This window comes from Bombina bombina, chromosome 1, assembly GCF_027579735.1.
Source record: "Bombina bombina isolate aBomBom1 chromosome 1, aBomBom1.pri, whole genome shotgun sequence".
Classification (NCBI taxonomy): domain Eukaryota; kingdom Metazoa; phylum Chordata; class Amphibia; order Anura; family Bombinatoridae; genus Bombina; species Bombina bombina.
In genome coordinates this window covers 133,687,757-133,706,375 of record NC_069499.1, presented here as the reverse complement: position 1 = coordinate 133,706,375, position 18,619 = coordinate 133,687,757, and the positions used below count along the sequence as shown (strand labels likewise).

The window sequence follows — 18,619 nt, the reverse complement described above, 5'->3', positions numbered from 1 at the left end:
CCTCCCTGATGGCTGATTGGCTGTGAGTATCTCCATCTCATAGAGGCGGTTTTAAGAACCGCCTCTATTGGAGAGTGATATGGGCCCTGGTGAAACACCACTGGGTGGCGCTGGCCAAGAACAGTAGTCAGCATCCATTGTTGCGCAATCAAGAAAGGCAGCGGAAGGGCTTACTGCCTCTTAATTGCGCAACATGGATGGGCGGCGAATCTGGCGATGGGAATGGATGGGATAACATCTGGTGGCGCACGCGGGGGGGGGGTACCTATGGGGGGGGCATGGTCCAAAAATATTAATAAAAAAAATAAAAAAAAAGTGTTTTTTTTTTTTTTTTAATCATAATTAAAAAATTCTTTTTTTCTGATTGGACAGGTTAGGCACTGCCTCCCCTGCCTCCTATTACTGCACGTCACTGTTATAACATTTAAACCTCTTAATGTCTGCCTGTTTCTAATGCTCTATATTGACAGCCTCTTAATCACATGCTTTTGTATTTGCTTTTCACAACAGGAGACTGCTAGTTCATGTGGGCCATATAGATAACATTGTGTTCACGCCCGGGAAGTTATTTAAGAGTTAGCATAACAGTACTAATTGCAAGTCAATAGATAATAAATACAAAGTCATGTGATCAGGGGGCTGTCAGAAGAGGCTTAGATACAAGGTAATCACAGGGGTAAAAAGTATATTAATATAACTGTGTTGGTTATGCAAAACTGGGGAATGGGTAATAAAGGGATTATCTATCTTTTAAAACAATACAAATTCTATTGTGGACGGTCCCTTTAACCAATTTCTGACAGTAACATTTTTGTAATACAGCTTCACAGCACACTAAATCATCTCTAACGCTCAACCTTTTGGCTACTGGATTTCTCTATCATGTGTTGTAGACATAACAGTCATTCAATATTATTTTCCCTTTTTCAGAAGGGAAGATAAAGTTTATTTTTGCAAAATTTGAAGATTTATGGCCAAGCTTTTCAAATGTATCTGTGTGACAACAGCACCACCTATAGGTTACAAATAAACAATTCACTAGAAAAAAATGTTTGAACTTCTCAGATTCAACACCTCTGACTTCTTTTATTTTCAGTGTTAAAGTGTTTGTTGATACTCAGTTAACATGTTAATTACCATTAAATACAAAGTTAGAAATATTGCTCAAATCACACTTTTACATTTTTAAGCTTGTACAATATCTCCCTAGATTTTAGTAATCGGACAGGAAGGATGGTGGCAAAGCCAAGATGTTTCTGGAGATGCAGAAGTAGGAGTCACAAGTGTCTTTGTATTGTTGGGCAGTCTGTGGGCGTGGCTTGGTAATTCCAGGGAGGAGCCAGGGTATGAGAATGTTAATTTATGATTGCAGTGAAGTGTTTGAACATTTAAAAAAAATGTTAATTATAAAATTACTAAAGATGATATGAAAATATTAATTCCACACAAACATATTGCAAAGGTTTTTTTTAATTACAAATAATTAACATTTTATACTACAATCCCAAAGTGTTTAATGTCCCTTTAAAGGTCTACTCCAGAATTTGTATTGTTTAAAAAGATAGATAATCCCTTTATTACCCATTCACCAGTTTTGTTTAACCAACACTGTTAACCTTATATACTTTTAACCTTTGTGATTACCTTGAATCTAAGCATCTTCTGACAGTCCCCTAATTTAAGTTCTTTTGATTGCCTTGCATTTTACCCAATCAGTGCTGACTCATAATAACTCCACAGGAGTGAGCACAATATATATTTATTTATGTATATATAGTTATATATAAATACATACAGTAGATATGTCAAACAATCAGTTATATACCATATCCCTTTAAAACACTTTTTAATACATTTATTTCAATAGCAAACATAAACTTTATATTTAATATATATGTAGATGTTTTTTATACTTTTTTTTTTTTTTTTTTAAGTGATAATCCTCATTTATTTTTTTCCCCTAAAAACATTATTATAGGCCACTCTTGGACCTTGTCAGATATCTTCAGAAAAGTCCAGGGGTTATGTTATCATAAAACATGTATGAAAATATAAAAGTAAACAAAATGCATCTGTGTTGAAATAGTAAAACATATCAATACATATCTTGAAAAAATGTAGATGCCTGAACCAGAGCTGGTTTCCAAAGCTAACAGAGCTCACACTTCAATAAACAAGAGGTATATATACTCATATAACACTGAGACATGAACAGCCAAAAGTTAGTAACTGTTTCCCCACAAAATTCTATGGTTTCCCCACAAAATTCTATGTTGTGAATAATTTAATAGGCAGTACTTATATACACTAAAGAGGGTGATGAACGCTACACCTGAGACAAAAGATTATAAACTATTTATAAAGTGGCCAGTTCTAAGCATGTCACTGCTAAGGTTTTGTTGGCAAAGTGTCTCTCCCTCCACCCCGTACTTTTGATTAGTATCTGAGATCTCCTCCACGGCCCCGGCCGTGAGCCGCAAAGGAGAACCAGCTATGCTATGTCTTTCTTCTTAGGAGTTAAGGCTTCGTGTTGTAAGTGAGAGTCCATGCTGTTTGTACGGAAGTCCCTACAGGGGCTCCCCCTCGCCCCCGTGAGAGTCCAATAGGAATATATAAAGGGTATTAACTACTTACACATTGCCTTCTAGTGTTCAGTAGTATAGATGTAATGACCAGGTATATGTAATCTGCTTCTGCGTCTCACAATAATAGCGGAAGTAACTATCAGTAGCTGCATATGAAATAAAGCTGATGTATCCTATACAGCATTTGCACATCAACCTTTTACAAGAAAAAAATAAATAAAAATTTAAGCAAATACAAACTTTAAACATTAAGAGCCAGCTTGACTGCTTCATTCTTGCCAACTGCACCAAGCAATGCTCGTCAGTACCGTATTATCCCTTAAATGTAAATTAACCTCCCTCATACTTTAATTGCCGGTTTGAAGCATTAGCGTCTCTGGGAACAGCTTCTGAGAGATCATGGGTACAGCTTTTCATACGGGTAAAGTGATCTATATCGAAACAGCCACCTCGCAATGTTGTGGGGTAAATGCCTCGCACAGGGCCAGATATAATGCCATGGGGATTCCCCGATAAGGTAAAATGTCCGGGGCGCCAGCCGGAGTGGTAGTTTGGAGCGAGGGGCCTGTTTTTCTCTGGACACAGTCCTTCCCACGGATCCCCGCTAACCCCTTGACATGGCCACCCCTGAGTAATGGTCTGTCTTTCCTGCAGATGTAAGCCTGGGGTGACTTGCTTCCGCTGCCCTAAAAGGTTGGTGCCCTCTTCGCCCTGATAAGCGTGCAATTTAGCAGGACAGGTGTTAAGCCATTGACCGTATCTTGGGATAAATTCCATTTTGGATCGGTACACAAGGTATTCCTTCTTTGAAGAGTTTAGTGATTTGCGCTGGAGTGTCCCTTTGTCAACCATGCAGAACGCTGGTTCTACCACCGCGTGGTGGTTATTATGCTGTAGCTGAGCAGGTATTGTTGCGGATTTATTTGGTTATATAAGAGCTCCAAACAAAGATGCGGGAAGCTGATCCAATTCTCCGTGTTGCATATATGAAGCGGTCTTATCTACAACAGGGTGTAGGTACGTTGGGACTTCTGGGATGATCTCTGGTACCTTACTTATTAGAAGCTGCAGTTCACTTTGTGAAGGTGCTTTATCAACTAGGGCCTGTATCATGGCTTCTAGTTTAGCAAAGCGAGAGTCCACTTCGTCATGAAGAGCGTTGAACCACGTGATAGTGGTAGTGTGCGACATACTTCTTTTTGATGTGGGAACCTCTTGTATAGGCATATATCCTCTCTGGGTAAAATTAAAGCCTGTGAGTAATCTGAGATGATATTTTTCTTGCAGTGATCAACCAGCTCTGGTGAATCACCCCAGTCACCTGGGGGGACGCTGCCTGCGAGTTTTGCCGCCGCTGCAGGCCTCAATTGTCCTGTTTCAGTCCAAGGGTCATTAATACAGCAGAATATTAAAGATGAAGTGCAATAACACTTGTTTTGCAGATGATTGCTGTAAATTTTGAGCTATAATCGGCGGATTATTATCTCCTCGCCCGGAGCTCTGGAAACATGTCATTGTTTTTTATACTTTTATTCTAGCCCTGACACTTTACATTAGGTCTAAAGTCTCACTAATTTTTGAGCTCAAGCCTACCAAATAAATTACAATTTGTAATATGAGGGATGTTTATCACGGCCTTTCTATATATTGAAAGTATATGGTACACTAAAGAGATTTTGGCCATGCTAAACATAGTAATTATTTTTTACCGTGGACCTGTAATACCAGATTGCGTGCTAGTCTTAGCGTGGGCCTGCAATATTGATATAGCGAACCCTGAGCTATCAGTGGGTCATTGTTATTTCTGATTTTTCCCTGGAGCTGCAAAAGTAAGTGTAGAGGACCGCATGTAGCCCTTAGGCCGCCAGTTAGCCAGTATTAAAGACTGCTGTAGCCAAGGATTTTGCCAAATATGGGTTGGGTTATACTTGTCTCTCTAATTTGTAAATTATACAAATACCAAATGGAAGGACAGCAGAATGGAAATGCTAACTTGCAGCTGAGAAGCCAAGAACTGCATTTGTTATGGGGATGTGAAATAAGCATCCATAAGATCTAGTCACAGAAGATATATATCCTGTGTTATTAGATTGATTAGAAGCAGAAGACACCTAGGGGCCGAATTATCAATCTCTGAATGGAGCTTGATGCCTCGTGTTTCTGGCGAGCCTGAAGGCTCTTGCGGAAACAGGGGTATTTGGCCCCATTCGGATCATGATAAATCGACCCCTTAATCTTGAACTTGAAGATAAGGAGTTGTTCAGGGCCCTGAGATCCAACACAGCCCCCATGAACCATCCTTGTTTATAATGTTGCTTTCTAACCTGTGACAGACTGAAAACATTACAAAAACTCATAATTGACAAGCCTTCATCTCATGAAATCGGTTGTATGAGAGCAGTGGACCTTGATGTACAAGACATTGTTTGTGCAATGATAAATTCCAGCAGTGAATGATGCTTCTCTCCCTGTGTATGCAGGCGGACATGTTACCCTACTTGGGAATCTTTCTACCCACAGTATACTAAACAGGGGCCTCAGTATCAATTCAGAGGCTAGTATTTTTGTTACCATTTTATAGAAGCTGAGGATAATGTGACTATTAATACATACAGAAAGAGAAGCGCTCTCTATAAGCGCTCAATAACTTATTCTATGGCGATTTACAACCTAGGAGCAGCCTCTTAGCCCAATTCTGCTTTTCACAGAGGAGAACTTTTGTGAAGTATATCAGACTGATCCCGCCTAACAAAGTCAGTCCAGCCCGAAATACAAAACAGAAAAAGAAGTGCTCTCTAAGGAACAAACAACAGCTCAATAGCTTGTTTTATGATAATTTGATTATTACCAGTGTATAGGTACTTAGCATCACAATGTATTGTAGCATATGTATTATTATAAAAACTATAAAATTATACCCTATAATAAAATATAGATAATATTCCTTGACATATTAATAACATTTTACAGAACAAGGGATTACAAAACCCCATACTATTATAAAAAACAGATTCATAATTATCAGTGGGTAAATCTGTTTGGTCAGATGTTGCCAAAGGAAATGATGTCACAATATCACAACTTCACACAATACAACAGTGACATCACACACTCTATACCTCAGCTGCAGCCAGTCAGCACAGTCATTTTCTGTGAGAGTGGACTACAGCTAACATGGCTTGTTTCTACTTGGCGATTTATATATTTCTTTATATATTGCAAACTGTCTTGGGTACACCTGTGAGCACCCCGCAAGGTAAAGTATATATCCTTCATCACTAATGACTAGAGTTTGTTATAGATAATCTATTCCGGTAGGCTGTACTGTCTGATGTATCTCCTCGCTACAGAGGGTTAATTAACTAATATGGGGGTCAATTACAATCCTTTAGCAAAATGTATATAATATTTTTATACAGAAAACCACAATTGAAGTCTGTTGGGACTTTTTTTAGATATGAAATTTCATACATTTTTCTACACAATTGTGATTGACCCCATTATCTTTTATTGCTCGGTTTTATTGACATCACAGAAGATGTTGCTATATTAAACATCTATACAGTTAATTCACTATAGAGTGTGCAATTAACTAGGCAAATATTACCAATATATATTTGTATGGGGGAAGTAAAGAATGGATGGAAAAGTATTAGGTTTCAAAAAAACAAAAAATTATGCCATGATTATTCAAAAAGTTCATCAGGATGTCAATAAACTTCAGTTTGGGAAACTTTATTTGTCCAGGGAAAATCATATAAGGTGCCAGGCAACAGGATCTATCACAGCTCTCAAATCTTTGTGTCACACAGAATTAGAGTTTAGGGTTAACAGATACCAGAATGGTCATTAGGTATTTCTTGGATTATAAACTCACTACATCTTAACGTCACCTTTATCTACTGGCTACACAGACTGCAGATCATAAGAGTTGTTTTATTATTGTGTTGTATTTATATTATTCTTGAGGTGTCACAGACATAAAAATAAATCAGGGTTGTCACATAACTTGGCTTGGATGTCAGCATTATCTACTTGTGTACCAACTGATAAGGCATTTCACAAAGACCCTTGCGCATGTGCACTATTTACTTATATAGTTATGTAGGACATTAAGTATGTGATGTTAGAACTACAGCAAAAATAGTTCTTTTATTTTGTCTTTGTACATAGGGATGACTCTGGGACCAATGAATAGTGAGGCATTCAAGACTGCATTAGCAAATGGTAAGGATATAATACTAGTCGGCCTAATGATTGATTCTGTGTTTACAGGCTGTACAGTTTAAATGCATTATTTAATCATTGTGTTAGATTTAGAGAGTTCGGTAATAATTATAAAAAATCTGAATAACAAGCATTTATTTTATATACTTCTAACTTTTATTATTATTTTTTACAGGATTTCTGGCTGGACTGAATAATTCAGGTAAGCGAATAAAAAAAAACTTTTATTAAAATAAAATTGTAGAATAACTCTCATACACATCTAGTTATGTGCCCTGTAAATTATACTACAGTTATATTAATATACTATCTGGTAGATAGTACTCCAGTGACACTTTAACTATAACTCCTGGCTGTCACTGCAGTCATTTACAGATTCTAATTCATATGATGTCATCATTACCTCACAAACAGCTTGATACATAGGTGTCATTTATTAACACAACACTTGTTAAACACATGGCCTGCTAAAGGTAGAAGATATAATGTGCCATGTTTATTTAATTGTACTTAATAATGATCTCAATACTGGTAAAGTCTATTAATAATTATGTTTTACCTGCTGTTTCTTTACAGTATACGTATTTGCTGGTGTGGGAGTCTTTGCCCTCGTAATTATTATAATTGGAGGATGGGCGCTTAGGAAGAACATCCGGTAAGTTACAGGGAGCTGACTCCCATAATAAACTCATCTATACAATTTAGCCGTATTGTTTATATATTTATATTAGTATTTACAATACATCTGTGCAGCCCACTACAGTCACAAGACAACAGAAATGCTGTGACATATTAAAGGGACATTACACTGCTGGGTGTAGCTACACTTATGTATGTTGTTTGTCTATATCACAAACTAATCTTAAATATATAAAAATACATTTTCCACTTTTACATTTTTATTTGTTCAACTTTGTTTTTTTTGCAAAACAAGTCAGCACCATCAGAGAGGCTGCTGGGTACAAATTTAACACACACTAAGAAGGTTTAGCATCCTCCCTGGTAGTTGTTGTCACATTCTTTTTTTCTTATGTTTATATTTATAGAATTGCTGCTTTTATAATCACAATTGATGTAAAAATGTAAAATATTTTACTAAATTGTGATAATAAATGTAATTCTTTGATTCATATAGAAACTAATTTACATAACAAGCCTTTCCTAGACCATTTTGTTGGGTATAAAATAACACATCTGTGCTACAGACTCTGGGTAGAACAAGCTTTTCACTGTGTAATACTGATCACAGATCATGACAAGGCAGGTACAGCCTAGCTGTAATCATGCCCACCTCACTGTTGCCTTACAGTGGTATGAAGCTGAGGTGCTGCCATCTGCTGGTCAAGAGGTTGTCCTACACCAGTGCCCCTCTATTAAATCATCAGTAACATCAGTAATTATGTGCTGCATGTCACATGATTTACAAATTAAATGCAGAGCTCCCAACTGTTCTGTGTTTTGTGGTGCAGTCCTGGTGTGGAGCTCTGTGTTGTTATCTTTTACAATTATTTCCCTTTTATATAAACTCATCAGGTTAATGACTAAGTATGTTATGACAAAAATATCATTTTAATATTGTTTTTCCTGTTTTTAGAAAATCCAAACTTCCTGATGAGGAGCAACCAAACATCAGCCCCGTCATCAGGAAAGGTAACAGAACTTCCATACTGTTTATACGAGGAGAATGTAACTCATTAGTAAGGATGAAATATGGAAGGTTATAGGGGGAGACTGTATGGCACAAGACTAGGGGTGGGCATAATAGGCTAATACAGGAATATGTCATTTAATTTAATTTTTATTTTGAAGCTTCTCTGAAAAAGGAGAAGATAAAAAAGAAAACAAAGAAGGAGAAAAAGGAGGTGGAACAGAAGGATGAAGATGAGGAGGAAATTAAGTTTGAGAAGGAGGTGAAGGTGCAGAAGAAGAAGGATGAAAAATCAGGGGAAGGTGAGAAAAGACAACAGAAAATAAACATAAATAAAAACAAAAATAATAATAAAGCACCTGGGAAAGAACAGGAAATAGAATAGTAGGAAATAGGAAACTGTGTAAAGGGGGTAATGAATAGATAAGGACATTAGTAAGAAAAAACAGTGAGAGGGTAAAAGAAAGAGAGAGGGCAGGTTAGACGTTATAATGAAGGTTGCTTTTGTTTAATGTAATATATAGGGATTATTGGGGCCTTGGGGCAAGTTATAAATATGTAAAAGTGCAACAAACATTAAAAGTACCATTAAATAGGGTGAATTGTAAAAGTTAACATTTTGACAATAACCCTTTGATAAAATCAATTATGTAGAACAAATTTTAGTTAAGACAGGAATAATCCTCACAATACTTAATGAATCACTCGGGATCCCCTCAACTAATAGTAAATAAAAAGTCTCACTTTACACACAATGGAGAATAAATGATATAAACCTAACCCTAGGTAGGCAATTCATTCTCATTAGTGTTATACTATGTTAATATAAAAGTAGGTAACACATTTTATATTTATATAGCAACAATCACAGTTAAGCTTTCACATTGTGAATTGTACTGGTCTGGTAGAACTCACAGATATAGGTGTCATATTGCTATCTGTATCACAGAATAAAATACAAGCCAGAGTAAATGTGCTTTAATCCTGGTTAATAGCAAACATAGAAATATCCCATGAGGGGATAAAAGGGACATACAGCTATAAAATGATCATTTATATAACATGAATGGGTGATATGATATATGCATAAATATGGGGAAATGTATAAAATTGCTATTTATAGTCCTCCATAACATACATAATGTTATAAGAGTAAGTACATTTTTAATTCTTTTTTTATTTCAATAGCTCAAATTGAAACCAAAGAGAAAGCAGTACAGACAGACGGCACACAAGAAGTAAAATGGAAACTTTTGGAGTTTTGGATCAATAAAGACCTAGAAGTACAGAGACGGCGAGAGGAAGAACTAAGGGAGGAGGAAGAGTTCTTTAGCTAAAGATACCAGAGCTACGTGTACCAGCCAGGGCTCTGCCTCTTCTGCCACTCCTGTGTGCCAATATGTCCCGCTCCTGAGAAACCATCTTGTATTGTCATCCTTCTTATCTCTACCTCTTATTGGGAATTCTCCATGGTTACTAATTAATAAAATTAGACCAAGTAAATTTAATGTGTCGACTTTCTTTTTTTTAACTTTATTTTATTTGTTTAATACTTAAAATGGTATATGGGTGTACAACAAGAAATGTATAGATCATTTATTAGTGCACATAGGATAATTTCTCAGGCTCTCAAGCTTTGAGTTGACAGAATTCTATTTTAAAAGAAAATTATTAACCTGTTAAAACACAAACAATAATAAATTAAAAAAAAGCAATCACCTAGATTTAGAGTTCTGCATTAGCCTTAAAAAGCAGCATTAAGGGGTCCTAACGCTGCTTTTTAGCACCCGCTGGTATCATGGGGGGTAGTTATCAAGCCGTCAACCTCAAATACGCTGGAATTCTGCAGCGTATTTGAGGCGAGGCTGATTCGCCTTAGTTATCAAGCCCTAGATACCGGCAAAAGTAGAATATAGTGACGTAAGCTTCGATCCGCCGGACTCAGTCCGACACAGATAGATTCTTACGTCACTCCAGATGTTCCGCACACAAGTGCGGCACAATCTGACTACTTTTGCTAGTTATCAAAAAACTAGCAGGTACGCTCGGCACTTTTCCGGCCCAGCGTACCTGGTTTTCAAACCGCCGCCCTGGAGGCGGCGGATCCCACAGGAATCAATGGGAGTCTGACCATAGCAAAAGTTCATGTTCGCTGCTGCCCGACATCCCATTGATTCCTATGGGAGCTGTCTACACCTAACACCCTAACATGTACCCCGAGTCTAAACACCCGAATCTGTCCCCCTACACCGCCGCAACTAAATAAAGTTATTACCCCCTAAACGGCCGCTCCCGGAGCCCACCGCCACTCTAATAAACTGTTTAACCCCTAAACCGCCGCTCCCGGAGCCCACCGCAAGCTATAATAAATACGTTAACCCCTAAACTGCCGCTCCCGGAGCCCACCGCCACTCTAATAAACTGTTTAACCCCTAAACCGCCGCTCCCGGACCCCGCCGCAACCTATATTAAACTTATTAACCCCTAATCTGCCCCCCCTACACCGTCGCCACCTATAATACATTTATTAACCCCTATCCTGCCCCCCCCCTACATCGCCGCCAAATTATTAACCCCTAAACCTAAGTCTAACACTAACCCTAACACCCCCCTAACTTAAATATTAATTAAATAAATCTAAATAATATTTCTCTTATTAACTAACTTAATCCTATTTAAAACTAAATACTTACCTTTAAAATAAACCCTAATATAGCTACAATATAAATAATAATTATATTGTAGCTATCTTAGGATTTATTTTTATTTTACAGGCAACTTTCAATTTATTTTAACTAGGTACAATAGCTATTAAATAGTTATTAACTATTTAATAGCTACCTAGTAAAATAAAGAGAAATTAACCTGTAAAATAAAAACTAACCTAAGTTACAATTACACCTAACACTACACTATCATTAAATAAATTATTCCTATTTAAAAGTAAATACTTACCTGTAAAATAAACCCTAAGATAGCTACAATATAATTAATAATTACATTGTAGCTATTTTAGTATTTATATTTATTTTACAGGTAACTTTGTATTTATTTTAGCTAGTTAGAATAGTTATTAAATAGTTATTAACTATTTAATAACTACCTAGCTAAAAGAAATACAAAATTACCTGTAAAATAAATCCTAACCTAAGTTACAATTAAACCTAACACTACACTAGCATTAAATTAATTAAATTAATTAGCTACAAATAACTACAATTAAATACAATGAAATAAACTAAAGTACAAAAAATAAAAAAGCTGTTACAAAAAAATAAAAAAAATAAGTTACAAACATTTAAAAAATATTACAACAATTTTAAGCTACTTACACCTAATCTAAGCCCCCTAATAAAATAACAAAGCCCCCCAAAATAAAAAAATTCCCTACCCTATTCTAAATTAAAAAGTTCAAAGCTCTTTTACCTTACCAGCCCTTAAAAGGGCCTTTTGCGGGGCATTCCCCAAAGAAAACAGCTCTTTTGCCTGTAAAAGAAAAATACAACCCCCCCCCCCCGCAACATTAAAACCCACAACCCACATACCCCTAATCTAACCCAAACCCCCCTTAAAAAAACCTAACACTAACCCCCTGAAGATCATCCTACCTTGAGTCGTCTTCAGCCAACCGACCATCGATGGAACCGAAGAGGAGATCCGGAGTGGCAGAAATCATCATCCAAGGGGCGCTGAAGAAATCTTCTATCAAATAGAAGTCATCATCCAGGCGGCGCTGAAGAAGTCTTCCATCCCGGCGATGTCATCTTCCAAGCGGCGTCTTCAATCTTCATCCATCCGGAGCGGAGCCATCTTCAGACGAGCCAACGCGGAGCCATTTGACTACCGACAAATGGATATTCCTTTAAGGGACGTCATCCAAGATGGCATCCCTTCAATTCCGATTGGCTGATAGGATTCTATCAGCCAATCGAAATTAAGGTAGGAAAAATCTGATTGGCTGATTGAATCAGCCAATCAGATTGAAGTTCAATCCGATTGGCTGATCCAATCAGCCAATCAGATTGAGCTCGCATTCTATTGGCTGTTCCGATCAGATTTTTCCTACCTTAATTCCGATTGGCTGATAGAATCCTATCAGCCAATCAGAATTGAAGGGACACCATCTTGGATGAAGTCCCTTAAAGGAATATCCATTCGTCGGTAGTCGTTGGGAAGAAGAGGATGGCTCCGCTTCGGCTCGTCTGAAGATGGCTCCGCTCCGGATGGATGAAGATTGAAGACGCCTATCGGATGGAAGATTTATTCAATGCCGCCTGGATGATGACTTCATCGGATGGAAGATTTCTTCAGCGCCGCCTGGATGATGACTTCATCGGATGAAAGATTTCTTCAGCGCCCCTTGGATGATGACTTCTGCCGCTCCGGATCTCCTCTTCGGTTCCATCGGTGGTCGGCTGGCTGAACACGACTCAAGGTAGGATGATCTTCAGGGGGGTAGTGTTAGGTTTATTTAAGGGGAGTTTGGGTTAGATTAGGGGTATGTGGGTGGTGGGTTTTAATGTTGGGGGGGTTGTATTTTTCTTTTACAGGCAAAAGAGCTGTTTTATTTGGGGCATGTCCCGCAAAAGGTCCTTTTAAGGGCTGGTAAGGCAAAAGAGCTGTTTAATTTTTAATGTAGAATAGAGTAGGGAATTTTTTTATTTTGGGGGGCTTTGTTATTTTATTAGGGGGCTTAGATTAGGTGTAAGTAGCTTAAAATTGTTGTAATATTTGTTAAATGTTTGTAAATTATTTTTTTTATTTTTTGAAACTTAGCTTTTTTTATTTTTTGTACTTTAGTTAATTTATTTAATTGTATTTAATTGTAGTTATTTGTAGGTAATATAGTAAATTAATTTAATGATAGTGTAGTGTTAGGTTTAATTGTAACTTAGGTTAGGATTTATTTTACAGGTAATTTTGTATTTCTTTTAGCTAGGTAGGTATTAAATAGTTAATAACTATTTAATAACTATTCTAACTAGCTAAAATAAATACAAAGTTACCTGTAAAATAAATATAAATCCTAAAATAGCTACAATGTAATTATTAATTACATTGTAGCTATTTTAGGGTTTATTTTACAGTATTTAGTTTTAAATAGGAATAATTTATTTAAGTATAGTGTAGTGTTAGGTGTAATTGTAACTTAGGTTAGGATTTATTTTACAGGTAAATTTCTCTTTATTTTAACTAGGTAGCTATTAAATAGTTAATAACTATTTAATAGCTATTGTACCTGGTTAAAATAAATACAAAGTTACTTGTAAAATAAAAATAAATCCTAAGATAGCTACAATATAATTATTATTTATATTGTAGCTATATTAGGGTTTATTTTAAAGGTAAGTATTTAGTTTTAAATAGGATTAACTTAGTTAATAAGAGTTAAATTTATTTAGATTTATTTAATTAATATTTAAGTTAGGGGGTGTTACGGTTAGGGTTAGACTTAGGTTTAGGGGTTAATAACTTTATTATAGTAGCGGCGACATTGGGGGCGGCAGATTAGGGGTTAATAATTTAGGTAGGTGGCGGCGATGTTAGGGAGGGCAGATTAGGGGTTAATAAAATTTATTATAGTGTTTGTGAGGCGGGAGTGCAGCGGTTTAGGGGTTAATACATTTATTATAGTGGCTGCAATGTCCGGTCAGCAGATTAGGGGTTAATAAGTGTAGGTAGGTGGCGGCGACATTGGGGGGGCAGATTAGGGGTTAATAAATATAATGTAGGTGTCAGCGATGTTAGGGACAGCAGATTAGCGGTTCATAGGGATAATGTAGGTGGCGGTGGTGTCCGGAGCTGCAGATTAGGGGTTAATAATAAAATGCAGGTATCAGCAATAGCGGGGATGGCAGATTAGGGGTTAATAAGTGTAAGGTTAGGGGTGTTTAGACTCAGGGTTCATGTTAGGGTGTTAGGTGTAGACTTAGAAAGTGTTTCCCCATAGGAAACAATGGGGCTGCGTTAGGAGCTGAACTCTGAATTTTTGCAGGTGTTAGGTTTTTTTTCAGCCAGCTCAGCCCCATTGTTTCCTATGGGGATATCGTGCACAAGCACGTTTTTCCAGCTTACCGCTACCGTAAACAACGCTGGTATTGAGGGTTGAAGTGGAGCTAAATTTGGCTCAACGCTCACTTTTCGGAGGCTAACGCAGTCATTCAGAAAAATCGTAATACAAGCATTGGCTTAAGGGAGCGCTGGGAAAAAAAAAGGAGCGTTAGAGCCGCAGGTTTTTACCAACAAAATTCTAAATCTAGCGGTTAGTGTGCAAAAAGGATATATTCTGTTTTCATCTACTGTTTGCAAGATGACTGCCTTCTGATGGAAAGTTTAAACATGCAATCTACTTACAGTTAGCAGAATCCAGCAGTAGCTTAACTCAGACAAATTCCACAGCAGAGATTTATGAATCCTTCAAGCTTTATTGTTGCAAAACAAGAATTCTGAGGTTCCAGAAGTGGTAATTGCCAGGTAAAAAGAATTTGCCTCTACAAAGCTATTAGCAGAAAGTTCTAGCAAACTTTACACATTGAAAGTGAAACTAATTTACACACACAAGTGAAACTAAAATGGAGGCAGGAAGTGACCTCAAAAAGGTCAGAGCCTTCAAAGAATCCGTCCACTTTTCCCACATCTGACGTTTCTCTGTAGGTAGTAAAGTATCCCAGGTCTTTGACTCTGAAGAAAGCTGTCTAAGCAGAGACTTTCCTTGTATAGTCACTGGTGCTACAAACCCCAGTGGGTCATAAAGACTGTTAATAATTGATAAAACACCACATCTAGTGTATGACTTTTCATCAGTAGAAACTTTGAAAACAAATTCATCAGTTGATATGTTCCAATGTAGACCAAGACTTTGTTGTACAGGTGGTGTATCTGTACCTAGATCTAAGTCTTTGAGGTCCGTTGCATGGTCTGCTGGAGGAAAGGCTTTCAACACCTTGCTGCTGTTTGAGACTATTTTATGAAGCCTTAGGTTTGCTACAGATAGCATCCTTTGTGTTCTTTTAAGCAGATCAATGGCTTCTTCATTTGTTGGTACAGACTTGATTCCATCATCCACATAGAAGTCTCTTTCTACATATTGTTTGGCATATGTTCCATATTCCATTTCACCTTCTTGAGCTGTTCTTCTCAGTCCATATATTGCCACTGCAGGTGATGGACTGTTGCCGAAGACATGCACTCTCATGCGATAATCTATTATCTCAGCACTAGTATCATTGTTGCGATGCCACAAAAACCTGAGGTAATTCCTATTGTCTTCTCGAACAATGAAACAATACAACATCTGTTGTATGTCAGCCATGAATGCTACAGGTTCTTTCCTGAACCTGATCAATACTCCTAAGAGACTGTTAGTAAGGTTAGGTCCAGTAAGAAGAACACTATTAAGTGACATGCCTTCATACTGTGCACTTGAATCAAACACAACCCTTATTTGACCTGGTTTGCGTGGATGATAGACGCCAAATGAAGGACGATACCAACATTCTTCACCTTTTTTTAGTGGAGGAGCTGGCTCTGCATGCTTATTTTCAAATATTTTCTGCATGAATTATACAAAGTGTTCTTTTATCTTTGGATCTTTCTCTAGAGTACGTTGTAAGGAAGAAAGTCTAGAGAATGCTTGAACTTTGTTGTTAGGTAACCTTTGTCTTGGATTGCGAAATTCAGAAAGGGTTGATGGCACCACTCATAGATTTTACACTGGGTCTTTAACCGTTCTGTAATAAGCTCAATGGCCTTAATATTCTACAGTTAATGTGGTTAGGTGCTATGTATCAACAAAGTTACATTCCAAATATGTTAATTAGAGAAACTAACAGAAAAAGATACTATATAAGCACTCAAATGACCCTAAATTATCTGGAATTGAAAAAAGATTCACACACATTAAAACATTAATCTTTATTAGAAATATTAAAATATGGGTTGATTAAAACTAAAATGCTGGTGTTCCCAGTACAAAGACTGGATATTAGAGACTAGAGCCAATTATAAATATTATCTGGTGATTAGTAATGAAACCAACGACTAGAATAGTTGGTGACTACTGGAACAAATTGAAATCAATATTGCCATAAAAATATATGTGTTCTTAACCAATGCAGCAATATACCCTAACGCTACGTATTAACATTCCATCACACCATTGTGTGAAGTAATAATCCTGGGTATTAGGAACATAGATACACTGATATCATTGACTCAGAATGAGGTATTGTAAATTTCCTTGAGTTTGTAGCATATGATGGATTAAATATGATTGTTCCTAGTATCTGCTATAAAGTATACAAGATCATGCTTATCAAGTGCATTGGGTCCTAGGAATATAGGAAATTTCCCTCTGAGCAATACAGGGAGTGCAGAATTATTAGGCAAATGAGTATTTTGACCACATCATCCTCTTAATGCATGTTGTCTTACTCCAAGCTGTATAGGCTCGAAAGCCTACTACCAATTAAGCATATTAGGTGATGTGCATCTCTGTAATGAGAAGGGGTGTGGTCTAATGACATCAACACCCTATATCAGGTGTGCATAATTATTAGGCAACTTCCTTTCCTTTGGCAAAATGGGTCAAAAGAAGGACTTGACAGGCTCAGAAAAGTCAAAAATAGTGAGATATCTTGCAGAGGGATGCAGCACTCTTAAAATTGCAAAGCTTCGGAAGCGTGATCATCGAACAATCAAGCGTTTCATTCAAAATAGTCAACAGGGTCGCAAGAAGCGTGTGGAAAAACCAAAGCGCAAAATAACTGCCCATGAACTGAGAAAAGTCAAGCGTGCAGCTGCCAAGATGCCAACGTCAACGTAGGATTTCTCAATATGTATGAATCAGACATAAGGGAATTAGTGGTGCTTGGTGTATACTATAAAAATCATGGAGCTGCTTGTCCGACCCTGATACACAGTAGAGTTGGTTACAGCACAGTAAATAAAACCGAGTAGTGAAGTTGTATTAGAACAGCTGACATTCAGCCCCAATATAAATGTTGGATCAAATGTACTTCTATTATACCCCTGAGTTGCGTATAACATTGGTTTCAGAGTCCATTAATATTTAAATTGCATAATATATTTGTATATATGCTATATATATGTATATATTTTTCTTGGAATTCTGCCAATTGTAACGCTTGTTGGTACTTTGTATCAAGGGTTAGAATGGATCTAGTGCTATATGTGCTGCTGTCAGCAGTTTAAGGTTACTTAATAACAAAATCTAGTTGCTTAAGAATCCCTTAATATCAAGTGCTATCATGAATTTCATTCAGCATTTAAATGCTGTGCAGTACTGTTAGTATACAGCGTTGATAGCTATGACACACATGAATATACTGTGTCAGCAAGTTTGTCTACCCTGCTGCTTAACCGCAGTCCTCTGTTAAATTCCTGAATGATTAAATAGCTATATTTAGCCACAGGCTAAAATATAAATGGCAGAGGGGCTACCCAACTGTTTGAGTCATCCTTGTAAAACTCTTTGTCCATTAACTTGAGAAATTCTTTATCTTTGATAGAAGGAGCTAGTTTATTGTCATGCTGTGTTGTGTGGAACACTGTACTTCCAATGTTGTCATCATCTGGTAAGGGAGTAACTATATCATCTTGACTGGCATAGTATGAATGTTCATAGATTCCAGGTTTCTCCTTTACATGGTAGTGATTTGGGCATGGCTCAAAGTAAGATGGACGTCCATTAATTAACACATTAGTTTTCAAGGAGTTAGTAATATCTGTTCTGTAGATCTTTCCTATACAGGCATCTCCAACTATTATCCAGCCAAGGTCAAGTCTCTGAGCATATGGAGAATTATGAGGTCCATTACATTGCTGGCGTACCTTGTGTATTCTTAGAATGTCTCTACCAAGTAAAAAGCAATATCTGGGCATTCTTCTCTAGAGCTGGTATGCAACTAGCTATGTGTTTCATATGAGGATGGTAATGTGCTATTTCTGGCGTAGGAATCTCATCCCTGTTATCTGGTATTTGATTGCATTCAATAAGTGTAGGTAAAGGCAACTGTATACCATCTGTAATAGAAGCTATTATGAAATCACTAGCTCTTCTTCCTTTTGTTTCAAACTGACCTGCACATGTACCAAGGGTGTAAGCTGAAGGATTACCATTTACGTTGAATATGTTGAA

At 37.0% G+C, this 18,619-nt stretch overlaps 1 protein-coding gene across 1 annotated transcript; it reads left to right on the top strand.

The window, feature by feature from the left end:
• Positions 1 to 6,764: 6,764 nt before the first annotated feature.
• On the top strand, positions 6,765 to 9,963 carry LOC128636463 (uncharacterized). The gene is made up of 6 exons (XM_053689478.1): positions 6,765 to 6,812; positions 6,988 to 7,014; positions 7,389 to 7,467; positions 8,407 to 8,462; positions 8,622 to 8,762; positions 9,649 to 9,963. The coding sequence occupies exons 1-6, from the start codon at positions 6,776 to 6,778 to the stop codon at positions 9,795 to 9,797; spliced, it is 489 nt and encodes a 162-aa protein (XP_053545453.1). The 5' UTR covers positions 6,765 to 6,775; the 3' UTR covers positions 9,798 to 9,963.
• Positions 9,964 to 18,619: the final 8,656 nt, after the last annotated feature.